This window comes from Oxyura jamaicensis, chromosome 2, assembly GCF_011077185.1.
Source record: "Oxyura jamaicensis isolate SHBP4307 breed ruddy duck chromosome 2, BPBGC_Ojam_1.0, whole genome shotgun sequence".
NCBI lineage: Eukaryota > Metazoa > Chordata > Aves > Anseriformes > Anatidae > Oxyura > Oxyura jamaicensis.
Genome location: NC_048894.1, coordinates 14,450,547 through 14,476,739, shown reverse-complemented (window position 1 = coordinate 14,476,739; position 26,193 = coordinate 14,450,547). Strand labels below are relative to the sequence as shown.

Sequence of the window (26,193 nt, the reverse complement as noted above, 5' to 3'; positions counted from 1 at the left end):
TTGTAAAAGCAAAATATTACTGAAACACTATTGACTTTCAAAGAGTATGAGGAAAAATTAATTGGCAGATGTTTTACATAGCATAATTAACAGTTCATTTCAATGCTCTGTAACAAGATTAAGATAATTATACTTAGAAACAGAAATGTAATAATGATAAATTACTACTTTTCATATTACGGTCAATCTCCTACATTCCAAATAATCACCATGTTCAGAAATAGGTGCATCTGTTCCATTTTGTCATTAGCTATACAAATGGTACAAACTAGTGGCTGGGTGAAGCAATGCTTTCAAACGTGATACCGGAGATTTCCATGCATCGGGAGTAAACTGAGTGCCTGTTCCGATCGTCAGCAAAACACAACATAAAAACATCGGTACTGTTTTCACTAGGGCACACTTACTGGGTAGAGCTGAAAATACATTAGCAATTTGCATTGCCTATGGATAACTGGAGAGCAAAGCTTATATTCTGCAAGGTTAGCAAGTTAAGAAACCCCCTTATTTATGGAAGTTCATGAGTGAGAATATGAGAATGTGTATTCCATGGAGGTGTACAAAATATAAAGCCATATGCTTTCTTGGATGGGCAGTTATGGAGTAAGCCAATCTCAATGATTTCAGGCCAGAAATAAATTAAGAAACTAATTTTCAAAGTTTTATTTTATTGCATTTTATTCTAACTACTACATTGAAGTGCCATAATAATTCTATAAATGATTTCAAACAAACAGTTCCATGAATGTTACCCCTGAGTGTTAATAATATACTGATAAATTAGGCTTTATATTCTTTCATTGATATCTATAGTATTCTATTCTACGACACATAGATTTTATTTAGGCTTTCTATTTTCTTTTTTCTTTTTTCTTTTTTATTTCAAAGGTGCATTTTTTTCTATTTCCCCACACAGACATATCAAAAACAAAAACACTACAGCTATTTTGCCTTTAAATTAAACACATATTTTTGTACTTCACCTCTCTCATTTCTATAGCTTCGCTGCTTTCATCAAGATTTTCTTTTTCCTTTTTTTATATATATATTATTTTGCTTTGCTTTCAACTACATCAAGTCCTTGACACTTGGAGACTAAAACCGCACAAATAACAGCACATCAGAGCAGGCACAGAAATAGAAATTGCAAGATTAGAAATCTCAAAGACAAGAAAAGTAGACACAGAAGGAATAAACAGGGATTGAGACACAACCAAAGAGAATAAAGGACAGGAATGAAAAATACTTTTAAAAATTAAAATTACCCCCCCCAAAAAAAGGAAAACAAGTGTGTGACTGTGTTATTAATGTGCAGCTGAGAAAATTTAGTTCTGTAGAATGGTAGTATCGCACTTATCCAAAGCAAAGAAACTTGGAAGGAAGGTGGGCAAGAGCAAAAGCATTGTGCATTTTAAACACTCACTGCCACCTTTAACATTCAGCCCATTTTTTTTATTCCCACCCAGGGGCAGGCAAATCTAAAGACATGGACTCTTCGTACTTCTATTGATCACTATTGCTTTTAGCTTTTAAACAAATTAAAAAAAAAAAAATCTTTACCCCATAAAGATTGAAAAAAAAAAAACATATTATGCAAAAACATTTTGTATTGATCATCTTTCTGTCTTCATACCCACGCTGTATGTCTCCACATGCTTCCCAATTCACTGCCTTCTTTTCAGATCTTGCTTGAGTTTTCTGGCTGATTCAAGCACAGTTTTTCAGCCATCCCTAGCTACTCATATGCTCCCTATTGCTCTTGCATAATCCCCTTGTTAAGGCACAACTTACGGCTCACATCTTCAGAGAAGAAATGAGAGTGCCTTATTTTCTTTTGGACTTTTCTTAGATGAAGTAAGGAAGTTGGTTGAAAAAAATGGCACAGAAAGGACTTCACCATGGAATTTGTTACAAAACATTAAGTTTGCAACAGATGAGCAATTGCTTTATATAAACCACCTATAGGCAACCTGCCTAATCATAATGAGGTTTGGAGGAAGTATTTCAATATAACTCCTAAAACCAGGACACTTTTATAAGACTGCACCCACAAATTATTTTCAATTGTACTCAATTACAGGCAGAAACGCTATCTTGAGATTTGATCATTGATCTCTTCATATATCATCAGTACATGGCAAGAAATTATGAAGATAAGAACACGCATGCACTGATGAGATGTGCTAAAAAGATACTGTAAGGCATGTCAGAAACAATGATACACCTATAGTTTTGCAAAGCCCTTAAGCAGATGAGTTTTGTACTAGAGGCTGTATAAAGAAAACAAAAGATGGAAGGATAAAAGTATTGCTGCCTTCAGTCCAAACACCCATTTTAGCAGCTACATTGCATTGGCCTAAAACATTAATAGTGTCAACCAGAGGTGCTCCTAAACTAAGATGACTGCTAAAGCTCTTTTCCTAAACTTGATATAATCTGGGATACTATCTCTCCATTGCTGGCAATGCACTCCACTTCATCTAGATAGATTTTTCTGTTCTTCAGCAGCTTTTCTAAGAAATTTCAAATCCCAGCATGAATCTTTTTAATTTCTCTATAACCTAATTTATTATTTAATTTTGAATTAGGTGCCTAATTGAATGAAGCTTCTTGAAATATGTTTTTAATTCAGATACGGTATACATTTATGGTAACATATTATTGTAATATCCTCTGTTAATACTTCTTTTAGTAAATATTTTTGCATGTTAGCACCAACTGTATTAAGACTAACCTTGTCCCAGTGACTAAAATGAAGCATATAAACAATACACAGCCTCTGATACTTCACATGAAACCTGTTACAATTGTCAAAGGGTTAAACTTGATAGTACTTTCCTATAGTTTCTTTAAAATAACTAACAAACACCAGTTTGCTGTGAGGGTACAATTCAGACTTAAACACAAACTGCTTAAATTCTCTGGTTTTGCATCTCAAGTTTGGTCATATAATCATGTTTTAACCAATTAGTTCCAAAAAGTAACCCAAACTAAGAGTCTACTGTTATCATTCCAAATTTAGGCTTCTGGTTGTATATAGAAGATGTAATTTCAAATAGCACTTGAATGGACATAATAATTGAATTGTACGTAATATTCAAACAGTATTTGAAATTACATAAAAATGCATTCAAAATGTAAAGCTAGAGAGAGCCATCTACAGTATATAATGTGAAAGGAGGATCTGTGAAACTTTGATGGAGAAGTGCCATATCAATTTAAAAACATTTGGGAGTCTTCCAGTATGGAAAAGACAAAGCTCTTACCGTTTCCTTTGGAATTTGTGACTGGCTTTGTTCTGCATTCTAAAGGAAGTAAAAAAAATAAATAAGAACATGGCTACATACGACATAAACTATCTACTAACAGGGGGCTAAACAAAGAGGTCTAATTCTGATATGAAGTGGTAAGGGAAAAATGAAGGGTGTCTGCCACACTCCCTGATACATTTTTTTTCCAAATTCACACTAAAGGAGAAGTGAACAAAAATAACCTCCACTGATCTTGGGCCAATGCACCTGACTTTATCTGGTTATAAGGGAGGAAGCTATCTGGCTAAGGAAGGATCACAACTGCTCACCACCATTTTCTGGCTGGTGGACTGTTCTTGTTCGTGGATGCTCCCTGGCATTTCTCTTCTGCTTTGAAGGCTTCAAAGAATGACCTCAGCAGTCCAGATGAACCCTTCCAAATATTTTAAACAAGTACCTATTTTTGAAACATCCATTCTCATTTTAATAAGGGATTTTCCTTTAGGGTGCATTCGAATGGTCCAGAATAACAGAACTGGGTATCCCGGGACAGGAGGGAGCTTTCAGTCCACCATTGGTGACATGCTCCTGTACCCTGCATTCCTCATTTGTGTCTCAGGGAACAAAACACAAGTATACGTCATTGGTGAAACTTTCTGCATTCCCCCTGACAATTCTGGAAGCACGTGATAACATAAAATTGCTCTTTCAAGCCCATGTCCACCCATATTGAAACCCCTTTAAACACCCAGGAGCCACCTTGCTGCTGGCTGGATGATCACTTTCAGGCTAACCAGCCATACTCTGTTGTGCCAAGATGAAAACCTAAGACTTATTGGACATTTTTGCTTTGGACTGTCTTGCGGGAGATTAGAATGGTTAAGCTCAAAAACCGTAGTTGTCAAGTGTTAACACAAACATCCAGTTAGTTTTACCCAACAGCCAATAAGAATAAAAATAAAAAAATGAAGGCGTCAACTTCCAGAAACATGTAAAGAGCCAATATGTATCAATGGACATACTAGCTTGCAGGGTACAGGAGACTAACTCTACAAGTCAGTCTCCCTTTGCTGATATTGAGAGTTTATCTCAAAAGCCAAATAACCCAATACTTAAGTGGATTCACATAGTCAGTAGCAAGATCTACAAAAATCCTTCACAGCAAGTTATGTTTAGTTATGCGAGGCAATGACAGTATAGTGAGTTAAACTTAATCACAGTAATCCTCACCCTTTTTGTAAAGGAAGGAGAGAAGTTTTTTAAGAGAAGAGAAAATCTGCTTCTCACATTGATGTGGACAAACCCTAACATATTAACTATTTGGCATTAGGTAACACTGGAAGCAATGAAATGCCTGGTATTGTGGAGAAGTGTAATTGTTCTTCCAGGTCTCACCGGTAAGAGTTGACTCCTAACAATTTGATTTTATTCCCTGCTTCCACATTTTACTCACTTTTACCATGATAGAAGCTGCTACACTGAATGGTGGCTCTCCATCACACATGCAGCTCTTAATATCACAATGCAAAGATCCTATACTAACCTCAACACGGGCTCAGCTTAACATTCCCATAAGTTCTATATGCAACTACACTTTTTTTTTTTTTTTTTTTTAAGTCCCTTCCAGACAATAACGGCAGCTAAATTCAAAGACATTAAACTTCACAACTCTCCTGAAAGTTTAATATCTTCATTTTCTTATAAATAAAGCCAAGGATAAATAACTTTTTGAAAGTCATTCATGTAGCCATAGCCAAAAACATAAAATCTAAACACCTCTTTTATTGGGATTATTATCTGTACAAATGTTGGCAAATATAAAATGGTTTTAATGGAGTGCTCCTCAGAAAGGAACAGCAAGTCCTGCACTTTATGAGATAGATAATATCAAATAACATGATTTTATGTGTATAGTTTCTGAGACACATCTCATTAAGATAATATTCAGTGCATACAAATGTAGAAAATGTGACAGCAACAGGGGAAGGATGGAAAGACAAATTGTTACTAGGTGGCCAAAGAAGGTTTGTAGGGGAGAAAGATGAACTGCGTGATTTCAGATCATTCCCCTCCCTCCTCCACTATTCATTTTCTTTTATTTTGTACATAAAGCTAGTAAAAGTCAATGAGAGGAACTAGATGAAAATATTTTTTTTTCTTTTAAGATTATTTCTTACCAGAGAAGAAAGAACAGCCCTTATGATGGGTTTTAATTCAACACCTTTCCCCAGCAATTCTGCTCATGCTCTTTGACAGCTGTCAGCAGAGCACACCTAACATTTCTTCTTGTCAGACTGCAAACAAACAAATCCTTATGCAATGGAGGATCATCACACACATATACTGTCAGATCCTCACAACGCAATTTATTCAGCTGGAGCTGTGGAAATGTACTCCAGTTCAGATCTGACCCTCTGACTGCTTAGTGAAGAGCCCACTTCCCGCCTGACACAGCCAAGAGGAGATCTGGCTTGCCTGTGCTGATGTTTGCCAAACTAGCCAAGTATCACCTGAGCAGCAGCAGGGAGGCTACCGAGGTTAAACTCACATAAATGGGCTGATGTGCTGTTATATTTAAAACTAAATTAAGTATTATGATGGCTAAAACCCTGCCATAGTTGCAACATACTTTTGTTCACAAGACATTGAAACAAATGTTAAATTATGCATTATAACTTCCTTGCTTTAATATAGAAATAATATACACAAAATTAAGACATTTTCTTACTTCTAAGTTTATTTAGAAAACTTTAAAAGCATTTTCATTCACCTTTATGTAAGATAGCAATACTGTGAAAATTACATCAGAGGAACCTACAAACAGATTGCTTTCACAGTTCCAGCAATAATGTAGGACGTAATATGACTTCAAATAGTTCAGTTCTCCTCATTTTATGACAACTTTCACTTAACTTTATCACTATCTTATGTTCCAAGAATATTAAGCTAAAATTGTGGTTCATTTGCAAGCTTCCCTGTCACTTTGACTTACTAGGTTTAATTGTAGCTTTGAAAAGACTAATGTTAAATGTCTTGATATGGCCAAACACAAATTCATTCTTTTTGCATTCAAAATACCGCAAATCCAATAGAAAAAATGAAACCATCTATTCATCACACTAATATTTGTCTATCTTATGATAATGCAGCCAAATAATTTAGTTTTAGAGCTATATATAGCTATGATAATACAAATAATAAATAACTTCAGAAACTTAATTGAATACAGAACAAAGTAAGACTGCTACATTCACAGTCTACCTTTTCATAACAGAAATTATCTTGAATAATTATCAGAGAAATATCTGTATATGCTATGCAAGTGGAACAGGTAATGTATGAAACAGTACGAAACATCGTTTTATTTCCATTTCACGTAAATTCCTCAGAAACATTTTCTGAATTACCCTGCTAAATTAATAACTGCAGGGTTTCCATTCCATAGAGAGATTGCATTTATATTCAAAAAAGGCTACTATTTCTTATATATTCCATTTTTTGATAGAAAGGTATTTACATATCCTGTTTTGGCATAATATCATATACACTGAAATATTTTAGTGAGCACGTAGTGGGATGAATGGCAAGCTTTCAAACATAGATTTGTCTATGTGAAAGATATGAAATAATCTGCTTGTCTGCATGCATCCAAATAAAGTTCATCCAGGAGCTTCTTCTATAATAAACATCTTCACTCAAAGTAAAACTCTCACTTCTACATTACTAACAAATATTTAATTCCAATACCAGATCTCAAAAAGAATAAAAAACATTCATGTAAAACGTCCTAAATAAAGCAATATATCATTTTTTATTGCTTATATGCAGTGCTGATCATGCATGTTTACTAGTAGGTGACAAGATCAAATCATTTGCTCATATTCATCTAAATCTCTTAGCTTAGCTCTATTTTACGCACCAGTTCCCTTGGATGGAATGTTTCTTCCTGTCGAAAAATCAGAAGGCTGACGGTCCCTCCCATCTTGGTGCTTCTCAGCAAGGACACAACTTCTTCTTGAGTTTTGCCTGTTAAATCAACTCCATTTACCTGTGTCAAAGGAAATATTAGAAATTGATAAAACTCTGGAATAGGAAAAAAATATTAGAAATTCATATAGAAAATTCAACTCATTCTCCTGAAACAGTATTAAAAACTCACTGAAATAAACTGCTCATTGGCTCAGTATAGATTCAATTTAATAGAAACTGCAGTAAATTACAAAACTAAATTACCTAAATAAACTCAAACCACACTTACTTGATCTCCAGGAACAGACCACCAGTCCTTTGTCCAGAAATACTACACAAACTTAGATAAAAACAGTGGCCAAAGAACTACCAAAAAAAAAAAAAAAACTCTTCTCTGAAACAATTGCATTTAAACCTCTTTCATGGTTGCTTTCTCTCTTTCACACAGATACGTAGTAGTAGTAGTTTTCCTGGTTTTGCTATTTCAGTCTTCCAGTCAATAAGCTGTCTTTACTGATATTTTCTTTTTTCTGTTCTCAACCCTCACTACACATACTTAGTACACTTCGCTTTCTTACTTTCCTTCAAGAATTCATACTAGATGTAACATTACAAATTAAGCATGTATTCTTTACATATGAATACAATTAAGAAATAAGACAGCAATGTTTCCAGCAATGTTAAGCAGCAACAGTACACTCCACAGTATACTCTCAAGCAAACTAATTTCATCTATCAGTATTTCTGCATAGAAATCTTTTGACAAAAAACAATGTGTAATCCAAAGATGGTTCTGTTTCCACATGTCTTGGTGTTATACTTATCTTCCAAATATATCTTCCACAACAAATTGTGCCAAAAGCAGAAAACAGTTGTTCCTCCAAATAACTCAGGGGCAGTTGTTCTTTATTTTGCCTTTGTTCAGTGATCTGACCCCTTGGCCTCAACATGCAACTTACACAGTAAAGACAAGTATGGAACATTTACTGGAAATTTTCCCACTGTATGATTCTGAGCTAACTTGTGTAATGGAGAAGCCCAGGAAAGATAGGGTGTTATGAGACTGAGCTGTTCAGAAACATTCTGGAAATGTAAGGCAAATCAACTAACAGTGTTAAGCAAGGGAGCTTGGTGCTCGGAAGATAGCAAACCATCTCATCCCTTCCCCTCATAAGAGATCACAGCTCACACAGTTGAGATGCCATAACTATCTTCTTAAGTGCTTCTCAGTCTCCTTCTACAAGTCATTTGGGTTACCTTGAAATACTTTCAGCAATGACAATAATTACAGAAGGCTATGTCCTCTAGCAACAATTCAAGCTGACTGTCAATTCTGCAGTAAAATGAAGTTAGGGCAGAGAGAGGCAGTTACAAAAATCTCAGCTGTACCTCCAGTGTCATTTGGCTTAGGGACAGTAATGAAGAGCTGTGGGTGGTAACATCTTATGTCATCCCAGCTAGATCCGCAGGAAGATATCTGCTGTATGCCAATTTAAGAGAAAATGAATTCCCTTGAGAACATCCTCCCTTCAGGAGGGGTGTAGTCTTGATTCTCAGTAGCACTACCATCATAAACTATTAAGAGCTTCTGAAGTGAACTAGTCCATGGGCTCACATCAAATAACAGACAAACAACATGCAACACTTCACCTCAATTAGTCGGTCCCCAGCTTTTAGTCTCCCATCTTGAATAGCTGCACCTCTTGGAAGGATGTTTTTCACATAAATTGGAGCTGAGCCACCAATTGGGACATCTCTTGAAGTAATGCTAAATCCCAAGCCTTCCGTACCTGCATAAAGAATGCAAAATATTACTTGTTAAAATGAACTTTTTACATTTTGTGCTTTAACTTCATCCAGCAGAGCAAATGCATACCTGACTGATACAATCCACGAAAACACATATGTAAGATTTAAAAATTACTGCTTGGAAAAAAAAAAATAATATGCAAAAATGCAAAAATGCACAAGATAGATGAAGCACTGACTCTTAGCACAGGTGGCTTAGCAGGCCCTCCCTGTAACTTGCTGTTCTGATGATTTCCAAGTCATTGCCATATTTCCATATTTCTATTTCAGATGAGATGAGTGACAAGGAACCAGAACAAAGCATATCTGATGTCCTATCACTGCCTTCCCCTATGTCAATCTGGGTTTTGTCAATAATTCTCTTTTTCTACTGTCACTCTTACAGCAATGTCAGGTGGCTGACAGTGGACCATGGAGCTTCACCAGCTCTGTTATGGGCACTGGCAGGAAATAGGCGGAACTGGAGCTCAGCGGTCTCATTCTTTCTGCTCTGACAGACCTCAGGCTGTTCTCTGTCAGCAGCTCCTCTGCCATGTGGGGTTCCCAGCCTGGTTCTTGTCAGATCCCACCACACGTGGTGCCATGCAGCGATGTGCTGCTAGCAGGTGGCAGAGCCAGGCAGCAACTCCTACACTCCCTGCTGAGGTTGTGCTGTGCATCACAGTGCCTGACGACACTCAGCTAAGATGGACTGAGGCAAAACAGAGACATTTAAGATGACTTTGAGAAATCCACAAGGGTATCCAGTCAATATGGCAAATAAGGCTTGCTCATAACTTGAAGAAATGCCCACAATTGGTCCCTGAAGTGTACCTTATGGCAGCACCCCACCAGCGCTGGGATTCACAAGCAGAGAGGACAAACAGAAGCCTTTCCTACTATGTGGAAAGCTCATTTGTGATCCGCTATCTAAAACAATCCATCCAATGTAATCGACAACCTTTGAAAATCTATGCCAAAGCCCCCACAACATTACACATAAGTCCATTCAGAACACTTAACCTAGTATAAAAACCAACCAGACATTCAGCCGAGAGCCTCCCTGACAGAGTGCCAGTATCTAAAACTCCAATTTGAAACACCTCATAGGTCGTCAAGATATGTCTACAGTTCAAGTCCACTAGGTGGGCACACACATACCCAACCTAGATTTACAATATATTTTGTTGTCAAGATATTGTATAAAAGTACAATATATTTTGTTGTCAAGATGGCAATCATGGAAACAAGTAAGTTGACACAGTTGTTGTTGACACAGTAAGTTGTGCTGGATTTTGCACCTGGGATGGGGCAACTTTGGATATACATACAGACTGGGGACAACAGGCTGGAGAACAGTACAGCAGAAAGGGATGTGGGGGCTCTGGTTGATGGCAAGTTGACTATGAGTAAACAATGCGCCCTGGCAGCCAAAAGGGCCAACCATATCCTGGAGTGCATCAGGCACGGCACAGCTAGCTGGTCGAGGGAAGGGACCGTCCCACTCTACTCTGTGCTGGTCCGGCCTCACCTCAAGTATTGTGTGGAGTTTTGGGCACCATAGTATAAGAAAGATACAAAACTATTAGAGTGTGTTCAAAGGAGGGCTACCAAGATGGTGAAGGGTCTGGAGGGGAAGGTGTATGAGGAGCGGCTGAGGGCCGTGGGCTTGTTCAGCCCCGAGCAGAGCAGGCTGAGGGGAGGCCTCATGGCGGCCTGCAGCTGCCTCACGAGGGGAGCAGAGGGGCAGGCGCTGAGCTCTGCTCTCTGGGGACAGCGACAGGACCCGAGGGGATGGCATGGAGCTGGGACAGGGGAGGGTCAGGCTGGGTGCTAGGGAAAGGTTCTGCACCCAGAGGGTGGTCGGGCACTGCGACAGACTCCCCAGGGAAGTGGTCATTCCACCAAGCCTGTTGGAGTTCAAGAAGTGTTTGGATAACACTCTTAGACATACAGTTTCGTTTTTGGGTGGTCCTGTACGGAAACAGGAGTGGGACCTGATGATCCCTGTGGGTCCCCTTCAACCCAGGATATTCTATGATTCTAGGTGACTGAAGGGACACGGTCCTTAAAGTCTTCATCCTGAAAGTAGCTAAGTCCTAATTTATCCACAGCAAGTGCATACAACTCATATTGTTGAAGAAAATTAGATCAATCCCTCAAGGCTAACTATCATGACACAACTTCCCTTCCTTATGTCTTCAGCATTCAAAATAGATGGAAAAAAACTGATCTTTGAATCTGACAGTCTTCATTCACTTTCAGGCTGATATAAAATTTATCAGTGCTATTACACAGAGATGAAAATATTAGATCTCATAACATTCATATTTTACTTTGGAGACTTCACAATTTTAATGATGCTTCAAACGTTCATAGAGCTCTTTAGCTCCTTGCAATATGTGAAGATGATCTATAAAAATGAAAGTGGTTTAGTTTGTGTTGTTTTTAAGTAGCAACTCAGCTTTTCATTGAACTTATCTTTTCCTTCATTTAAGGATCTGTGTAGAATACTGCTCTTTGAATACATATTTTGTATTTTAAAATTTCTAAAGTAATATCAAAACATGTCAGCATGCCCAGGACAATATTTCATTATTAATAAGCTTAATCCCCATAGCCCGATTATAGTGTCATTACAGATGTCTGGTTCACACACTCCACTTTAAATCCCCATGGAAAAAATGAGAAGTTGAAATGTTCACATTACAAATGCATACAGGATATAAGCTTGGACTGTGGCATTTTCTGCTGTCAAATCTTCAGAAAGCCTTTACCAAAGCTAGCAGAACACCACAAATCCACCCCAACTGGGTCCAGATATTAGCAGAATAAAATTCTAATTACTTGTTTCTGTGGAAAGAGGGGGCTTGACTGGGCTTCATTATGCTCCGCTGCTTTATGCGGCTTGGCATGAGGCTGATGAAAATGACAGCCAAAAGCTGATTTTTTCACTGCTTCACTTTACTATTCATGTACTATAGCTGCCCTTACCTGCATAATACAGCTTTGCAAACTCCCATGCTTATTGTATTAAAGTTAGAAGTTGTCAAGACCAGGAAATAAACAGATATGTTTGACTGAGGCCAAAAATACAACTTCTGTGACTGGATTGATTTTAAGCTTTTTTTTCCCCTCCCTTTTTATACACATAACTAATTCAGTTATACCTATTCCATGCATTTCAGTAGTTCCATTAATCGAAATGCATATAACATCTCCCTGTTGCTAAAATGCTTTTAGTTCTAATAATGTAAAATTGTAGGTTACCATAACAAGGGAATTGTGAAAACCTGCTGTAGAAGCCACTTATATCTCCAATTTATTAAAAAAAAAAAAAAAAAAAAGACATTAATATGGGAGAAACTGGACACATACAGGCAGAACCAGAACAAGAGCAGAAAGAAAGGAAGAGTTTCCATTTTTTGAAAACACAGGAGTCATCCTACTCAAAGCTAGGAGTTTAAGTTTGCAAGGTCTAGATTATGTTCAACTTAATCTTTTAGAGATTTTAAAAAGAAATGCAATAGAACATCTTCCTCTCTCCATAGCTGTCATCTCTGACAACTATCAAATTACACCAAGTGATAATAACATTTAAAAATTACCCACTAATTTGTGTAATTCAAATTCTTAGTCTTCTTTTGATAAATCAGCATCTCTCTCGACAAGTTAGAGCTCCCCTTTTCTCACAAATGCTATGCTCAACATGCCTTCTAAGGTCAAGTTACCCTAGAGAGCTCAGCCAGCTCTGACCTGAAGACAAAGAAGTTTTAGATGAATGAAAAGTTCTTACAACAGTAAAGAAACTGTGTTGTACAAACTGAATTGAGGCAGATTTGATGTTTTAGTTGCTGTTCTGAAAGAAATTGATTCTATTAGCAATAAGACGTGTGAAAAAAATAATTTCATTAAATATATGTTCAAAATGACTGTCATCATCTTACTTGGAATCAGCTTGACTGTAAACAGACAGGATATTAAAATAATTATTAAACCTTGCTGGAGATTGCTAGATTTCCTGTTATCTCCTAGTGTTTAATTTCTCACTAACACTAGGGTTATCTTCTTGATTGTAAGAAGTGTGTCTGGATTCACATATCTTGCATTCTAAGCCTCTTCTGCATGAAATATTGTGCAGTCCTCAACCAGCATCAACAGCAGGTCTAAATTCGCAGGAGCAAAATGTACTACTGAAATACTGCCAGAATACAAGACGAAAGGCAAGCATCACCTCAACATTGTTTCCAGTACTTTCATGTCACTCTCAAAAGGACATTAGTTCAGAGACCCAACAGGGAATGTCTGAAGGATCTAAACTGTCAACTTTTTACAATACTTCTCTTAGTTATCTTCCCCTTCAGGACTGCAAGCAGAGCTTGAAGTAAATCATGCTCTTTCTCCTCTAATTTAAGAAAATGCAGATGAGTTGTAAGGTATTTCAGTACAGATATCCCTAAATTAAAAACAAACAAACAAGCAAACAAACAAAAAACAACACACAAAACCTCACCTCTAAAACAATGTAAAATGTTTGATAACCAGACAATTGGGACTGCATTTAATAGTACTTATGCAAGAGAAGCAGAGATCATTTTAGAACAACCTAAATATGGAAAATGCATGTGGGTGAAGAGTTTTCAGACAGAATAAAGGGATTATTAAGGAAAAGTGCCGTTTCTTACAACATGAAAGACACAGAACACAATCAATCTCATTTCAATAAAATAATATGGGATGTTGGTTACACATACAAACAGTTTGTGACACAAAGTAGTTTAAACAACTGAATTACAAAATAAAACCTCCCCACTTAATGAAAGCAATAGATTATGAAATTATCAAGCATAGGGAGGAAGATAACATCTCAACAAAACTAAGTGGAATGGCTGAACTTTCTGTGACAATAATCAGAGTAGACACTTTCCTTCCAAGCATTTCAAATTCCTGCTTTTTCACAGTAGACTATTTCTTGACATCCATGCAAGGATGTATGATTGCCAAAATAATTATCCTACTATTTTACCCTAGCAAGCAGCTTTTATTATGGACTGAACCTTATGCAAGAGCTGAACAGAAAATATGCTCTCCTCACTGTTAGGGGCTTCCATAATGTAACCAAGACCATAATGTAACCATTTTAGATACTTCCTGAAAAGTTATTTTACTGCCCCTATTTTAAGCCCATTTTTTCAGAATTTGTGCGTGCATAGTCAGCATAATTATATGTGCAAATGACTGCTTAGAAGCCTGACTGCTCAGCTGTCTAGAAAATTTCTGCAGCCACACACACACACAATCAAGACAAATTAATTGCATGGCCCTTTTTATGCAGTTGCATGATTTGGGACAACTTTTTTCTCCAAGCAAAGCTCAGACTTCTCAAGAAGATCTTTGATCAACCTAATAGAAACATTCTTCCTTCTTTTTGCTACAGTCTGCTAATAAATAGTGATAAGAAGTGTGAAAAAAAAATTGAAAGGTGAAACTCAATGCAGTTTATTTTACTTCAGTGGCTAGTAATGCCCAAAATTATTTGCTTCCCTTCTGAATCTCACTTCTCAAGGTCAGTTAAGCAATTCTGGAACCTACATATTTCATTTCAAAATTGACAAACACCACTACTGCATCTCAAAAGAAATCTAAAATCAGCCTGTTTCTAAGAGAACATTTTCAATCATTTCAAAAGAAATTTTAAATAAAAATTTAAAATGTCAGTTCAAAGTCTGGCTCAAAAAACTGTGTGGGAAAGCAGGAGATAATGATGAAAAATGCATGTAAATCTGTACAGTTCAGATACAGGATGCAGGATGTCTTATTAGTCAAGTTTAAGATCCTGTCTTGGATGCTCTGCTATTTAAACCATTTAACACAAGTAAAATAAGTAACTGCCCATGTGTATGTTTTACTCCAGAGTAAATACGATGGAATTTTAGAACAGAACAGAATAGAACAGTTCAGTTGGAAGGGACCTACAAAGATCATCGAGTCCGACTACCTGGCCACTTCAGGGCTAACCAAAATTTAAAGCATGTTATGAAGGGCATTATCCAAATGCCTCTTGAGCACTGACAGGCATGGGGCATCAAGCACCTCACTACAAAGTCTGTTCCACAGCTTAGCACCCTCATGATAAAGAAATCTTTCCTAAAATCCAGTCTGAACCTCCTTTGGTGCAGTTTTGTGTCATTCCTACATGTCCTGTCAATGGTTACCAGGAAGAAGAGACCAGCATCTCCCTCTCCACTTCCCTTCCTCAGAATGTTGTAGACTGCAACGAGGTTGCCTATTGGCCTCCTTTGCTCCAGACTAGAAAAAAGCAGTGTCCTAAGCCTCTCCTCACAGAACTTGCCTTCCAGACCTTTTACCAGCTTTGTTGTCCCCAGGAATCCCGTAGGAAACTCTGAAGAGCCAGGAGCCTGCTCACATCTACAGTTTACACATTTTTTCTCTGTTGTAGTACACTAAAGTGTCTCTTTCCTCTAAGGACTAACCATCTCCTATAACATGGCTACTATGCCCTTTCTGTGATGGACCTGTCAGTTCCTACAGGTTTCTTGCTGTAAGGTTATCCTGTAATTCTACCACTAACTATATGAAGCTATAATATTTTACAAGAGATAAATAGTTTTTGGGCCAAGAAGGAAGAGATGAGCACGATTCCCCTGGCTGGCAGCTAGACTTGCTCTGGAAGCAGAGAGATGTGGACTGAAGACCAAACGCACTCAACGTTTCAGACAAAAAATGCAAAATATTTGGTGTAACTAGGACCAACTTAGAAAACAGGAGCTCAATTTTGACATCTTACCCAAAGAATTATCTATTTAATTTAGCTGGACAAAAAAGGCAGATATAGTTAGAAATGATCCAACACAGTATTATCATACTTGAGGGCAATCGAATTTGAAGAAGCTAATTTAAAGAGTGAGTACTTTGGACTTGTATTTAGTGCAGTCAAAAATATCTGATTAATGCAATGTCCAATTGAAAAGAAGTCTTTTGAACACTTTAGTGAGTTATCAGGTATCCTGGTTTGAGTTAGGATAATTTTCCTTCCAGTAGCTGGTAGGGTGCTATGTTTTGGATTTAGGATGAGACTAATGTTGATAACACACTGATGTTTTAATTGCTGCAGAGCAGTGCTTACACTAAGCCAAGGACTTTTCAGCTTCTCACTTTGTCCTGCCAACGGGCAGGCTGGGGGTGCAGCAGGAGCTGGGAGGGGACAGACCCAGGACAGCTGACCCAAACTGGCCAAAGGGGTATTCCATCCCATCTGACGGCATGCTGAACGATAGATAGGGGTGGTTAGCTGGGGTGGGGGGGCAGCTGCTCGGGGATAGGCTGGGCATCAGTCAGCGGGTGGTGAGCAATTGCATTGTGCATCACTTGTTTTGTACATATTATTATTATTATTTCATTTTCCGTCCTAATAAACTGTCTCTCCCAACCCACAGGCTTCAGTTTTTCTCATTACTCTCCCCCATCCCAGAGAGGGAGGGGAGAGGGTGAGCGAACGGCTGTGTGGTGCTTAGCTGCCGGCCGGGTTAAACCACAACATCAGGCTAAATGCTGCACGTGCTCAGAGACGGAGCCTTAGAAGACTATTACATACTATTGTATGTGAGAAAAAAATTGTCCTAACACTCTGTGTGCTACATCAGTGATCTTATTTTCTCTAAATATTAGCTGTAAAGAACTTTTTTATTATTTATTTATTTGTAATTACTGAGTATGATCTTACACTAAAATACATATAAACATAGTGTGGCTGTCATCTCTTGTGCTATCTTAATTTGCATGAACTATTAAGCCAGACTGTTATACACCCTAACAGCATTCGAATATCAGTAATAACCCCTACATCTATATGCTAAAAGTTCAGGCCCTGACCTTTAAGGAAAGATAAACAGATATCCATTTTCATTTAGAAAAGCCAACAAACATTCTGCATTGACTGAAACATATGACTGACCTTCTCTTCTGACTTTATTAAACAGCTAAATCCTATGAAAGTTCAGGTTATTTCAAAATGCCAAAACAGCAATAAATATTAAGAAATCATAATTACAGAAGCACATACTGTAGGGCTATCTTACCATGTCATTTTATATAATATAGCTCATGCAATATATAGAAACGCAGCTGTAATAAAGGTCTCTCTGTATTGAAAAAAAAGTCAATTCTCATATAGTACATTATTAACCAGAATGCACAGGTTAAATCTAAAGTGAATTTCAAGATGAAGCCTTACATGCTTGTATGCCTTAATGCACATTTTTTAATTTAATGATGGTAATTGGTGAAATAACTGCTGTCTTTTAGCTACAAAGAAAGCACATTTGTTAAGTTTCCGTAAAGCCTGTATTATTACAACATCCTTCATTAGAAATAATCAAAGATGATTAACATCCCTATTGTACTCGTATTTATAACAAACAACTTAGGCATATACTTAAGTGTTCTGCTTCATTTGTTGCTCCAGATGTATGTTCTCAGAGCAATCAAACGAAAGCCAAAATGGGATGCCTTACCTTTCCTCTCCTCACTGTGGAAATTAACAAATGAAGGACAGCAGTGATAAAGAGGTATCCTTCTTTATGCACAGATTATTTTTTTAACATCATCACACATAAAATGTGGAACGCTAAACAGTTTCTCTCTGTCTTTGTAATCTGAGCAAGGTGTCATCTCTGCATATTATTCTCATATAAGCAATGTTAAGAGCAAATATTCCCTGTAAACTTCTGAAATATATTTTAGATATGGATTTCAAAGCTTTTATTAGCAAAAGAGTCTTTGTGTGTGTGTGTGTGTGTGTGTGTGTGTGTGTAGTTTGAACTAGATGTTGAAGTACCTTATAGGTCACTTCAGTAGGTAGCATGCATTTCCTCCTCTCCAAAACCACCTAATGTAAAGCTGAATTACATTACAGAAGTGGGGAGATTATTCATGAAATAGTACCCAGTGCAAGAGGACCAAAATGTAATCTCACGTCACAATCAAAGAATCCATAATATATCAAAATTACATTTTCTTATCATCTATGTCACACATATTTTGTGCAAAAATATTGTTTTTCCATATTCCATATTCATTTGTTGTTGCTTTTAAATTATATGAAATATGTATTTACACTCCCGGCTAAGAATTATTTTACATAATGTCCAAATGACAGTAGATACCAAAAATAGGTAAAAATCACTGCAGTGTCTGAGAACTTATGTGTAAGCACAGTAACTCCTTACTCAGCCAATAGCAGGAAGTTTTTCCAAGCAGGCTGATTTGAGCTGATGGCCTCAAGTATTTCTTGAAGGAGCATCAACAACAGAAGCAAACTGTCAACTCAAGCTTATGTCATGTAAGTTTGTAGAGCTTAAAATTCAGCAACCAGAAAGAAGCAATCTGGTGGTTCATGTGAAGTTCATAGAAAAGAAAGCCTTACGATAACGTGACAAGTAGCCTGGCACCTGTGAAATGAAAATAGCTACCATTCAATGCACTGTCTTTTGTACCTTTCTATAAAAAAAACTAATTAATAAGAATTAGTAACACTAAGCAGATAAAATTTCCTAAGGGGAAAATATTTCAAGTTCACAGAAAATGTTGTCAAACAGGTAAAATTTTTGCTGTCTAATGTAAATAATGTTCTTGTTCCTAGAGACCAAAGGTTATATCTAACCTTAAACATGCTCATTTTAATATCATAGAGCTTACAACATGTACAATCTTTTAAAAATCTTTTACAAAGCGATAAGAAATATTTGTACCTAGATGCCATTTTACTATAATTTAAACAATCTTAAAAGCATCTAGATGGTAACTGATTAAAAAATATCAATTTTCCTCACTAAGGGCATTTAATGTGTCATAAAAATTCCATGGGTGTAGATGCACCGATGCATCTACATGTAGTAAATACATACAATACAGATGTTAAGAGAAGCTGGCAGTGCTTTCTTCTCTGCCCTTAAATATTCTCTCACCCCTATTCGAATTACATTAGCATAAGGCCCAAGATAGGAAATATCACATTACTTCTCTACTGTTTAAACAAAGACTTTCACATCCCAGTGGATTAAAAAAACACTTTAGCTGGAAATTAGAAACTCCAGTTTACCAGCTCAAATCAACAGACTTAAAAACTAACAGCAAAACCAGCTACTGAGTTTGAAAGTCATGATAAAGTCATGATTTTCTGTAAAGTACAGAAAATAGCCCATTTTAGCTTATTTGCTTTTTTTAGTTAAATAGTTCTTTGCTCCCTGGGTCTTGGCCAACAGAAGTTGTAGCACTCATGGCGCTTCACTTTTTTAGTTAAGAGACAGAAAACAATGTTAAAGCATTCTTTAAAATGGCCTTTTATAAATATGTTGCATATGCCAAAGGCAAGGAAAGACTGCTTTAGGGGACAAAACAACCATTTGGCCTGAGAATGAATGAGTAGCGCCTGCATTTCAATAACCAATCCATCACATCAGCAGACTGCCATGCCTAACACAATAGCATTGGACACATGTACATACACCACACCTATACACCTCATGATATATGAGAAATGCACCAGTGTCTTACCTTTTCTCAGTTGTATACTGAGCCTCTTCCCTATCTTTTTGGTGTTATACCCACTGTTTGCAGTGGAGGTGAGAACTTTCTGAGGTGATGGTACCAGGCCTGATGGTGGTTTCCCTGATGAATTCACACTATGAGGTAGCTGTGAGTAGGATTCTGTCTGATCGGACTGGTTACCCGCTCTAGACATTCTTTGTAACGTGTGAAGTCCAGAATTGTGAATACTTTTGCCATCGGTATACTGGGAATCAGGGCTGAAGCGGTTGGAGTAGTACGTGTTCTTCTCGCTCTGGGACAACTGTTCGTACTGCTCTTTACTTGCTGCAGGGACCACATGGAACCAAATGAACGGCGTACGCATGGCTTGGCGAAACATATGCTGTGCTCTAGGTTTCAAAATGAACAGAAAATTAGTAAATTAGGACTGGCAGACTACAAGGCATTATAAGCATAATTACTGATGTTAATTAAGCAACATGAGCTGACAGACACATTGCGGAAACTCAAGCATAAACTGTAAAACCTGAATCTGTTCATTAGTCGACTTTGTCTGCTTTTTGCTAAGGTTTATTGCCTTAGGGTAACACAATGGTTAAATATGCTTAAAATCTGACATTCCAAACACTGTACTCAGAAGAGCAAAAATTTTAACCACAGCCTTGAAAAGCAGACAGTTCTATGGCAGGATTACAGTGTCCTTTTGCTTTGAACCTTGATAATTGTTTCTTTAGATACAGTAATCACAGTGACAATAGAATTATTAAAATGAAAATTACACTTTATACAGAGACTATGTATTTCCTTATTTGCTGAGAGTATATGCAGTCTTGCAAAAAAATCCAGATCACACTTCACTTTTTGTACATAAGTGTGTACGTAAGTAGTCTTTCAGCACACAACACTAATAGGAGCAAAATGCTTAATCCTGCACAGATGGGTATTGGGCTCTAGATCATGATGCGAAGTACACAAAGTCAAGAAGTCTCTTCAGACCTAAATTTTGATTCAGAATCTTAGAGTAAGCAGACACAAGCTGCTTTTTACCATATGGTAAAGGGTCATATCTGATTTCAGTGTTAAAAGTCTTTCTGATTCACCTTCTCGGGATGCTACCAATTCCAGGCTTCCACTGAGCAAGTGTTTATGATGCCTTGAGCTTCTCTAGAAAGCTTCTCCATACAGTACCTTTAGTTTTCACACATACAAAACCACAAGTATTTTTTAAACATTAAAGTCGTCATATTGTCCGTATCTATTGAACATGATGCATTACAAGTATAAAAGCAAAAATCACGTGGCAATTTCATGACAAACACTTCATGAATGAAAGAAGAAAAAATCTGTAGCATTCAAAACCACAGCAAAAAGAATTGAGTAAGAAGTGTATATATTCTAATGACAGCAATTATCTTGAATTTTTGTTGTTTGGCTAATTGAAAACTACTACTAATGTCCAAGGCAAGCTTAGACAATTTTTTTTCATAAATACTACATTGCCACAAATGACTTCATTATGCAGTGTTAAAAATTAAATATGGTAATGTAACAGTAAGTAAACTTACTGTTCAAATCTCCTGTTCCGAAGGTCTCCATCATTAATCCTGACAATACAATCATTCTCACGAAAAAGATTTTCTTGTTCAGCTTTTCCACCTTTTTCCAACCGCTTTACTAGCAGCCCCAAGGTTCTGGAACATTAAGATTACAAGCGATTACAGATTTAACATTTTGCAGCATATGAAATCCTACTGGCTTAATATTTTATCATAATCATTATATAAACTAAATTTTAAACCATCTTTACCTGGGAGTAGGACACCAAAGTTTCAAATAATTTATAAGCATTACCTGAATTACTATCCATTATCCATGAAACAAAGACCCTAGGTGAAACAAGTATGTCATTTAAAAGAAAGAAAGAACAGGCAGTATGATGATATCAAATTCATTCTTGCAAAAGGCTGGATATTTGAAGAGTAGAACTTGGTTTCATGAAGCACTGCACATCTGACAGCCATCATCTTTTCTGATAGTTAACTAAAGTTGAACAAGTTCAACTTAAGATCTGAATTTCTGCATTAGCAGAGAACACCACAGCCATCACTGCTGCTCCTGTGCAAGTGAAATGTGGGATCATCTCCTGTAATAACCACCCTATAGTGAAGGGATGGAAAGAAGATTCAGAAATTTCTTGTGAACCAAATGCTTTTGTTGTAAACCTTAACTTTTCTTGCAAAACAGCAAAGAGGAAATTAAAAACTTAAATGTCATTTTTAATTCAGCATATTATCCTCAATGAATTGGTTCAGTAATGACTGGAAACAATTAGCATCTGATAGCTTCTGTGCAATGAGTTGATCACATCTGCCCAGTGCTTATGTACAATGTTGTCTTACTGGCATTCATAGAAAGGAAATATAAATAATTGTTCAACCTGAAATTATGAAATGGATCCTGAAGAGTGGATTTCAGAGGTACTGATAGGACTGTGTGAAAAGTAAATGATGTTTCTATACCTGAACTCTAGGTTTGAAGAAGGATTCAATCTTCAGGATTATTCTTGCATCGACACTGCATTTGTTTGTTTGTTTGTTTTAAAATCAGCTTTATACTGAAATCCCACAGGACATATCAGAGGGTCAAATTCACAGCATCCAAGTCAACAGAATTACTTTTGAAAAAGTCACTTCAAGGCATGGTGTGGAAAATCCTTAGCTGCATGGCAGAAATTGCAAGACCACATATGCCTTTTAGAACAAAACTTACAGTGAACATTGCACTTCAGTTCACACATACCTCAAAGAAAATGAGCAGTCAATGATGCTTAAAAGGACTCCTCATGCACTTGAAAGTTAGATATGTACTTGAGCACTTCATCAAATGGGTCAGAAAAGCAAAATTAAGTTAACTTAGTCTTCCACTTTAAATTCTTCATTTATCAATTTACCACGAACATATGCAAGACATTTATTTTACAGAACAGTCATACTGCTTCTTCTACAAGCCAGATGAAGGAGTAAGAGAAACGTTTTTTTTTTTAATTTTTATTTTTTAGTATTTCCACTTTGGAGCTTCCTGGAGACAGTAAGATACGAAGGTGAAAGGATCTATACACGTAAACAGACTGAGAAAAACAACATAAAGCATTTTGACAACACAAATCATCAAACGAAGTTTGAATCAGGCATTAACATTTAACTGACACTATTCTGTTTCCAACTGATAAGGTATATTTTGCAAACACCTAGCATACTGCAGACCTAACCTTCAACTTGTCCAGGTCCCATCAGAGACAAACCTTCAGTGCCCTCGCTTGTTCCTGATGGACACTGGGGTGCAGTTACTGATGCTAACTGTGATTGGGCTCAACTTGAGCTCAGCTGTTGCAATTAGCAATCTGTCTCTTCACAATAACAATAGCAAACACAATGATTAGAAAGGTGCCATAAAGCTAAAGTATCAGTTCTCTAGAATACAAACATTTCAGAAAAAGGTCTTGAAAAACAAAACAGATACTAGTATGTGTCTAGTCCTATCCTTCCCCATCCCAAGTTGATATTCTTTGGTTTTGGAAAGTTCCACCTTCTGTAGATTCCTTCCAACAACCCTGTGTCTTCCATTATAACGAAAAATGAAGAAAAAACAAACAAACAAACAAACAAAAAGCCACCTTTCTTTGTTTCTTTGTTTGTTTTCCCCAAAGCAAAAATCTAGCTAGTGATCACCTAGCTAGTGAAACACCTTTTAGGATATAATCTCGGAAGTATTTCCTAGATATTTTAAGGTGGTTTCCAGTTTGCCTTTCCCACATTCCTGTAACAGTTTGCATGGAAAAAAATAAATAAATCTACAAGTCCACAACAGTCAAACAATAGTTCAATGATCACGTTGTGCTGCATTTATTATATTAAAATCTGCTCATAATAATGAGGAAGTGTCACAGGAAGTTAAACAAAACAAATTTATAAAATGTTCATGCCATCCCTTTTTCCTTCTATTCACTAATAAAAGTGTTGAACACCATCTCAGATTTTTACATCATAAATAATTCTAGAAAATAAAATTTTATACACTGTTTTTAATTGCAGAAAGAACAAAAATACTATTTCTGAATGTTAGTAGTAAAAGTATTTCTATTTCTCTAAGAAAAGGAAAAATACTTGTATGCCCTCTCCACATGAGTTTTATCAGAATTTCAGTTTTCATACATTTAAAACTGATGTTTAGAAAACAAGTTTGGCTACTTTTTCACTTCTGAGTTGTTGAATTTCTCCGAGTAGACAATGTCTTTGGGCCCCAAAGTGGAGCTACTGAAGAGGTATCTCTACAAGGGAAAGAGCAAGCAAATACAAAAACGTGAATATACATTTTAGAGAAACCATCCCACAGCATTTGAGAGGAAGAGGAAAGAACTGTGTCTGCTCTTTCTCTTCTTTCTCTTTGTGCCCAGAAGTAGTCTGTTGTGGGTGAGCTCCACTGTAATGCCCACAGATACAGAATTTGGAGGTGCCTGCAGTGATTGCATGAAAGCATACACAGTAACAGCAACAGGTCTTTTGTTTATATGGTTAAATATCAGAAATATCAAAATACCAATGTATTAAATATCAAAGCATTCCACACACACTACAATACTCTGAGTCAATATTACAGTAATAATACAAAACACCAAATTCTATTATTATTTTACCCCAACATCTTCACATACTTATGAATACAAGGCAAGTGGTCTATCATTGTTTTTTGCATAGCATTTTTCTTGAAAAACAACTTTCTACTGTTTTGCATTCTGAAGGAATATTTTAAAAAATATTAACACATGACATCACTATGCATGGTTTGTGATTTTTTTTTTAATTTAATTCACCTAAGTCCTTAAATCTAGTACAAATTGTACTAATCTTAACCAATGGTAAAATAACGTAACACATAAATGTGCTACCAGTCAAAATTGCAAATAATCTCATTAAACAAAGGCTACAAGTTCTACTAATGCAAGATTGCTCATCTCAGACACAACATATGGTGCTCATGAGGACTTCTCTTTTTAACAAATGTTAGAGCTAGGCTAACCAAGGCACATAAAGCTGAAGACACTGAGAACAGATTCAAAGCTGGATGAACAGCCTGAGTCAAATTTGAAATCAGAATCTTCATAGGCTTTTCTTTTTTTTTATTTTCTTTATTTTTTTTTTATAAACACATGGGACAAAGATCCCTTTAGACACAATTCTGTAAACAATTTGCTGAACACAGTTGCATAGCATGGTAAATGCTTCTAGAAAACATATATACCTGAAAATTTTAGTAGCAAAAGCCTATCAATTTCTTACAGAATTTCTTCAGCATATTATGGTTAGATGCAAGAAAACTACTCTAAAAATGCATTACAGGGATTCATGTTTGTTTTTGCAGTGACCGCAGATAAACAGGGTAGAGATGCTACAGCAAACATGCAATAACCTAAACACTAATTGGATTTTGCTTCCCTGCCACATGGTACCACCATTCATTCTGAGAAGTGGAGCTGTAAGCTCTACTACAGTTTCAGCATTACCTTTCCTACATTAGGAAAGCATATAAATTTTGACAGCCTATAAACTAATCTATTGTAAAATACAGAAGAGCATATATATTTGTTTGAACACAACCATGTGGCACACAAATATATGGGTGCATTTGTATTTGCTTAATATTCCCAGTGAAAGTCAATCAACAAGTTTTCTGATGTAAGTCCGTCCATTATAAACATCTTAACTTATAACTTCTTAAAGAATGGGTTTAAATGTTACGTGAACCTCTGCACTCTGCAAACGCTCTGCAAGTCTGCAACCCTGCAGAAACAGCACTTATAAATGGAAAGTTGGTACCTGCGTTGTTTTAGACTAGCATTAGTTGACAAGGGGACAAAAGGGAAACAGGACCACAGTGCAAAGCTCTATCTCTGTATTTGTTTTAAATACATAATTGGGAATGTAAACAGCTTAGATTATATTAGCATTCGCACCACTGTATTTCCACAAGGTTCATTACTCTAATTATACAATTAAAATAAACTCAGCTACATGAGTTAACGTTTCAGTTCTAAGTATAAATTACAACCAATGATAAAACTAGAAATAAGCAGCAAGTGTTTTATTGACATCTAAATTGCCTGAGTTTGTCTGAGTAGTTCTTTGAAACTGTGAACTCCCCACGTGCCACCCAGCTGTATGGAAATGACGATAATTTGTCTTAATAAAAACTGACAGTGTAGATAGTATGAGAGTAATAAAAATATTACTTCGAGCATCCAGACTATGATTCAGCCATCACTGCCCGCTGCACGTACACACTGAAGTTATTTACCTCTTACCTACAAACTAACCGCATGTAATCAAATCAGGCAGAAGAGAAAATAACCAATTTAGATGTCTATGAAAGTCACTAACATGAAAAGGCAAAAACTAGATTAAGGGGCAAAAATAATGACGGATTCAAAAACAGATGTGTAACAACAGTTTCACACAAACCATGCAACAATGACAGAGCTCTGAGATGTTTGACGGGAACACAAACACGGTGCAAATTTCTTTTTTTTTTTCAAATTTCTTTCTGACTACGAGGTCAGAGT

General features: G+C 36.6%; 1 protein-coding gene across 29 annotated transcripts in view; it reads right to left on the bottom strand.

Moving 5' to 3' along the window:
- Positions 1 to 26,193, bottom strand: part of PARD3 (par-3 family cell polarity regulator) — a 444,355-nt gene that overhangs the window by 188,483 nt on the left and 229,679 nt on the right. For 23 of the 29 annotated variants that reach the window (XM_035319147.1, XM_035319169.1, XM_035319161.1 and 20 more), the window contains 5 exons: positions 21,143 to 21,268; positions 19,584 to 19,966; positions 8,871 to 9,010; positions 7,171 to 7,299; positions 3,267 to 3,305 (listed from right to left, as the gene is read on the bottom strand). In XM_035319147.1, coding sequence (XP_035175038.1) covers positions 3,267 to 3,305; positions 7,171 to 7,299; positions 8,871 to 9,010; positions 19,584 to 19,966; positions 21,143 to 21,268 — 817 coding nt within the window. The remainder of the gene's footprint in view (positions 1 to 3,266; positions 3,306 to 7,170; positions 7,300 to 8,870; positions 9,011 to 19,583; positions 19,967 to 21,142; positions 21,269 to 26,193) is intronic. The other 6 variants (XM_035319152.1, XM_035319155.1, XM_035319176.1 and 3 more) reach the window with 1 other exon arrangement.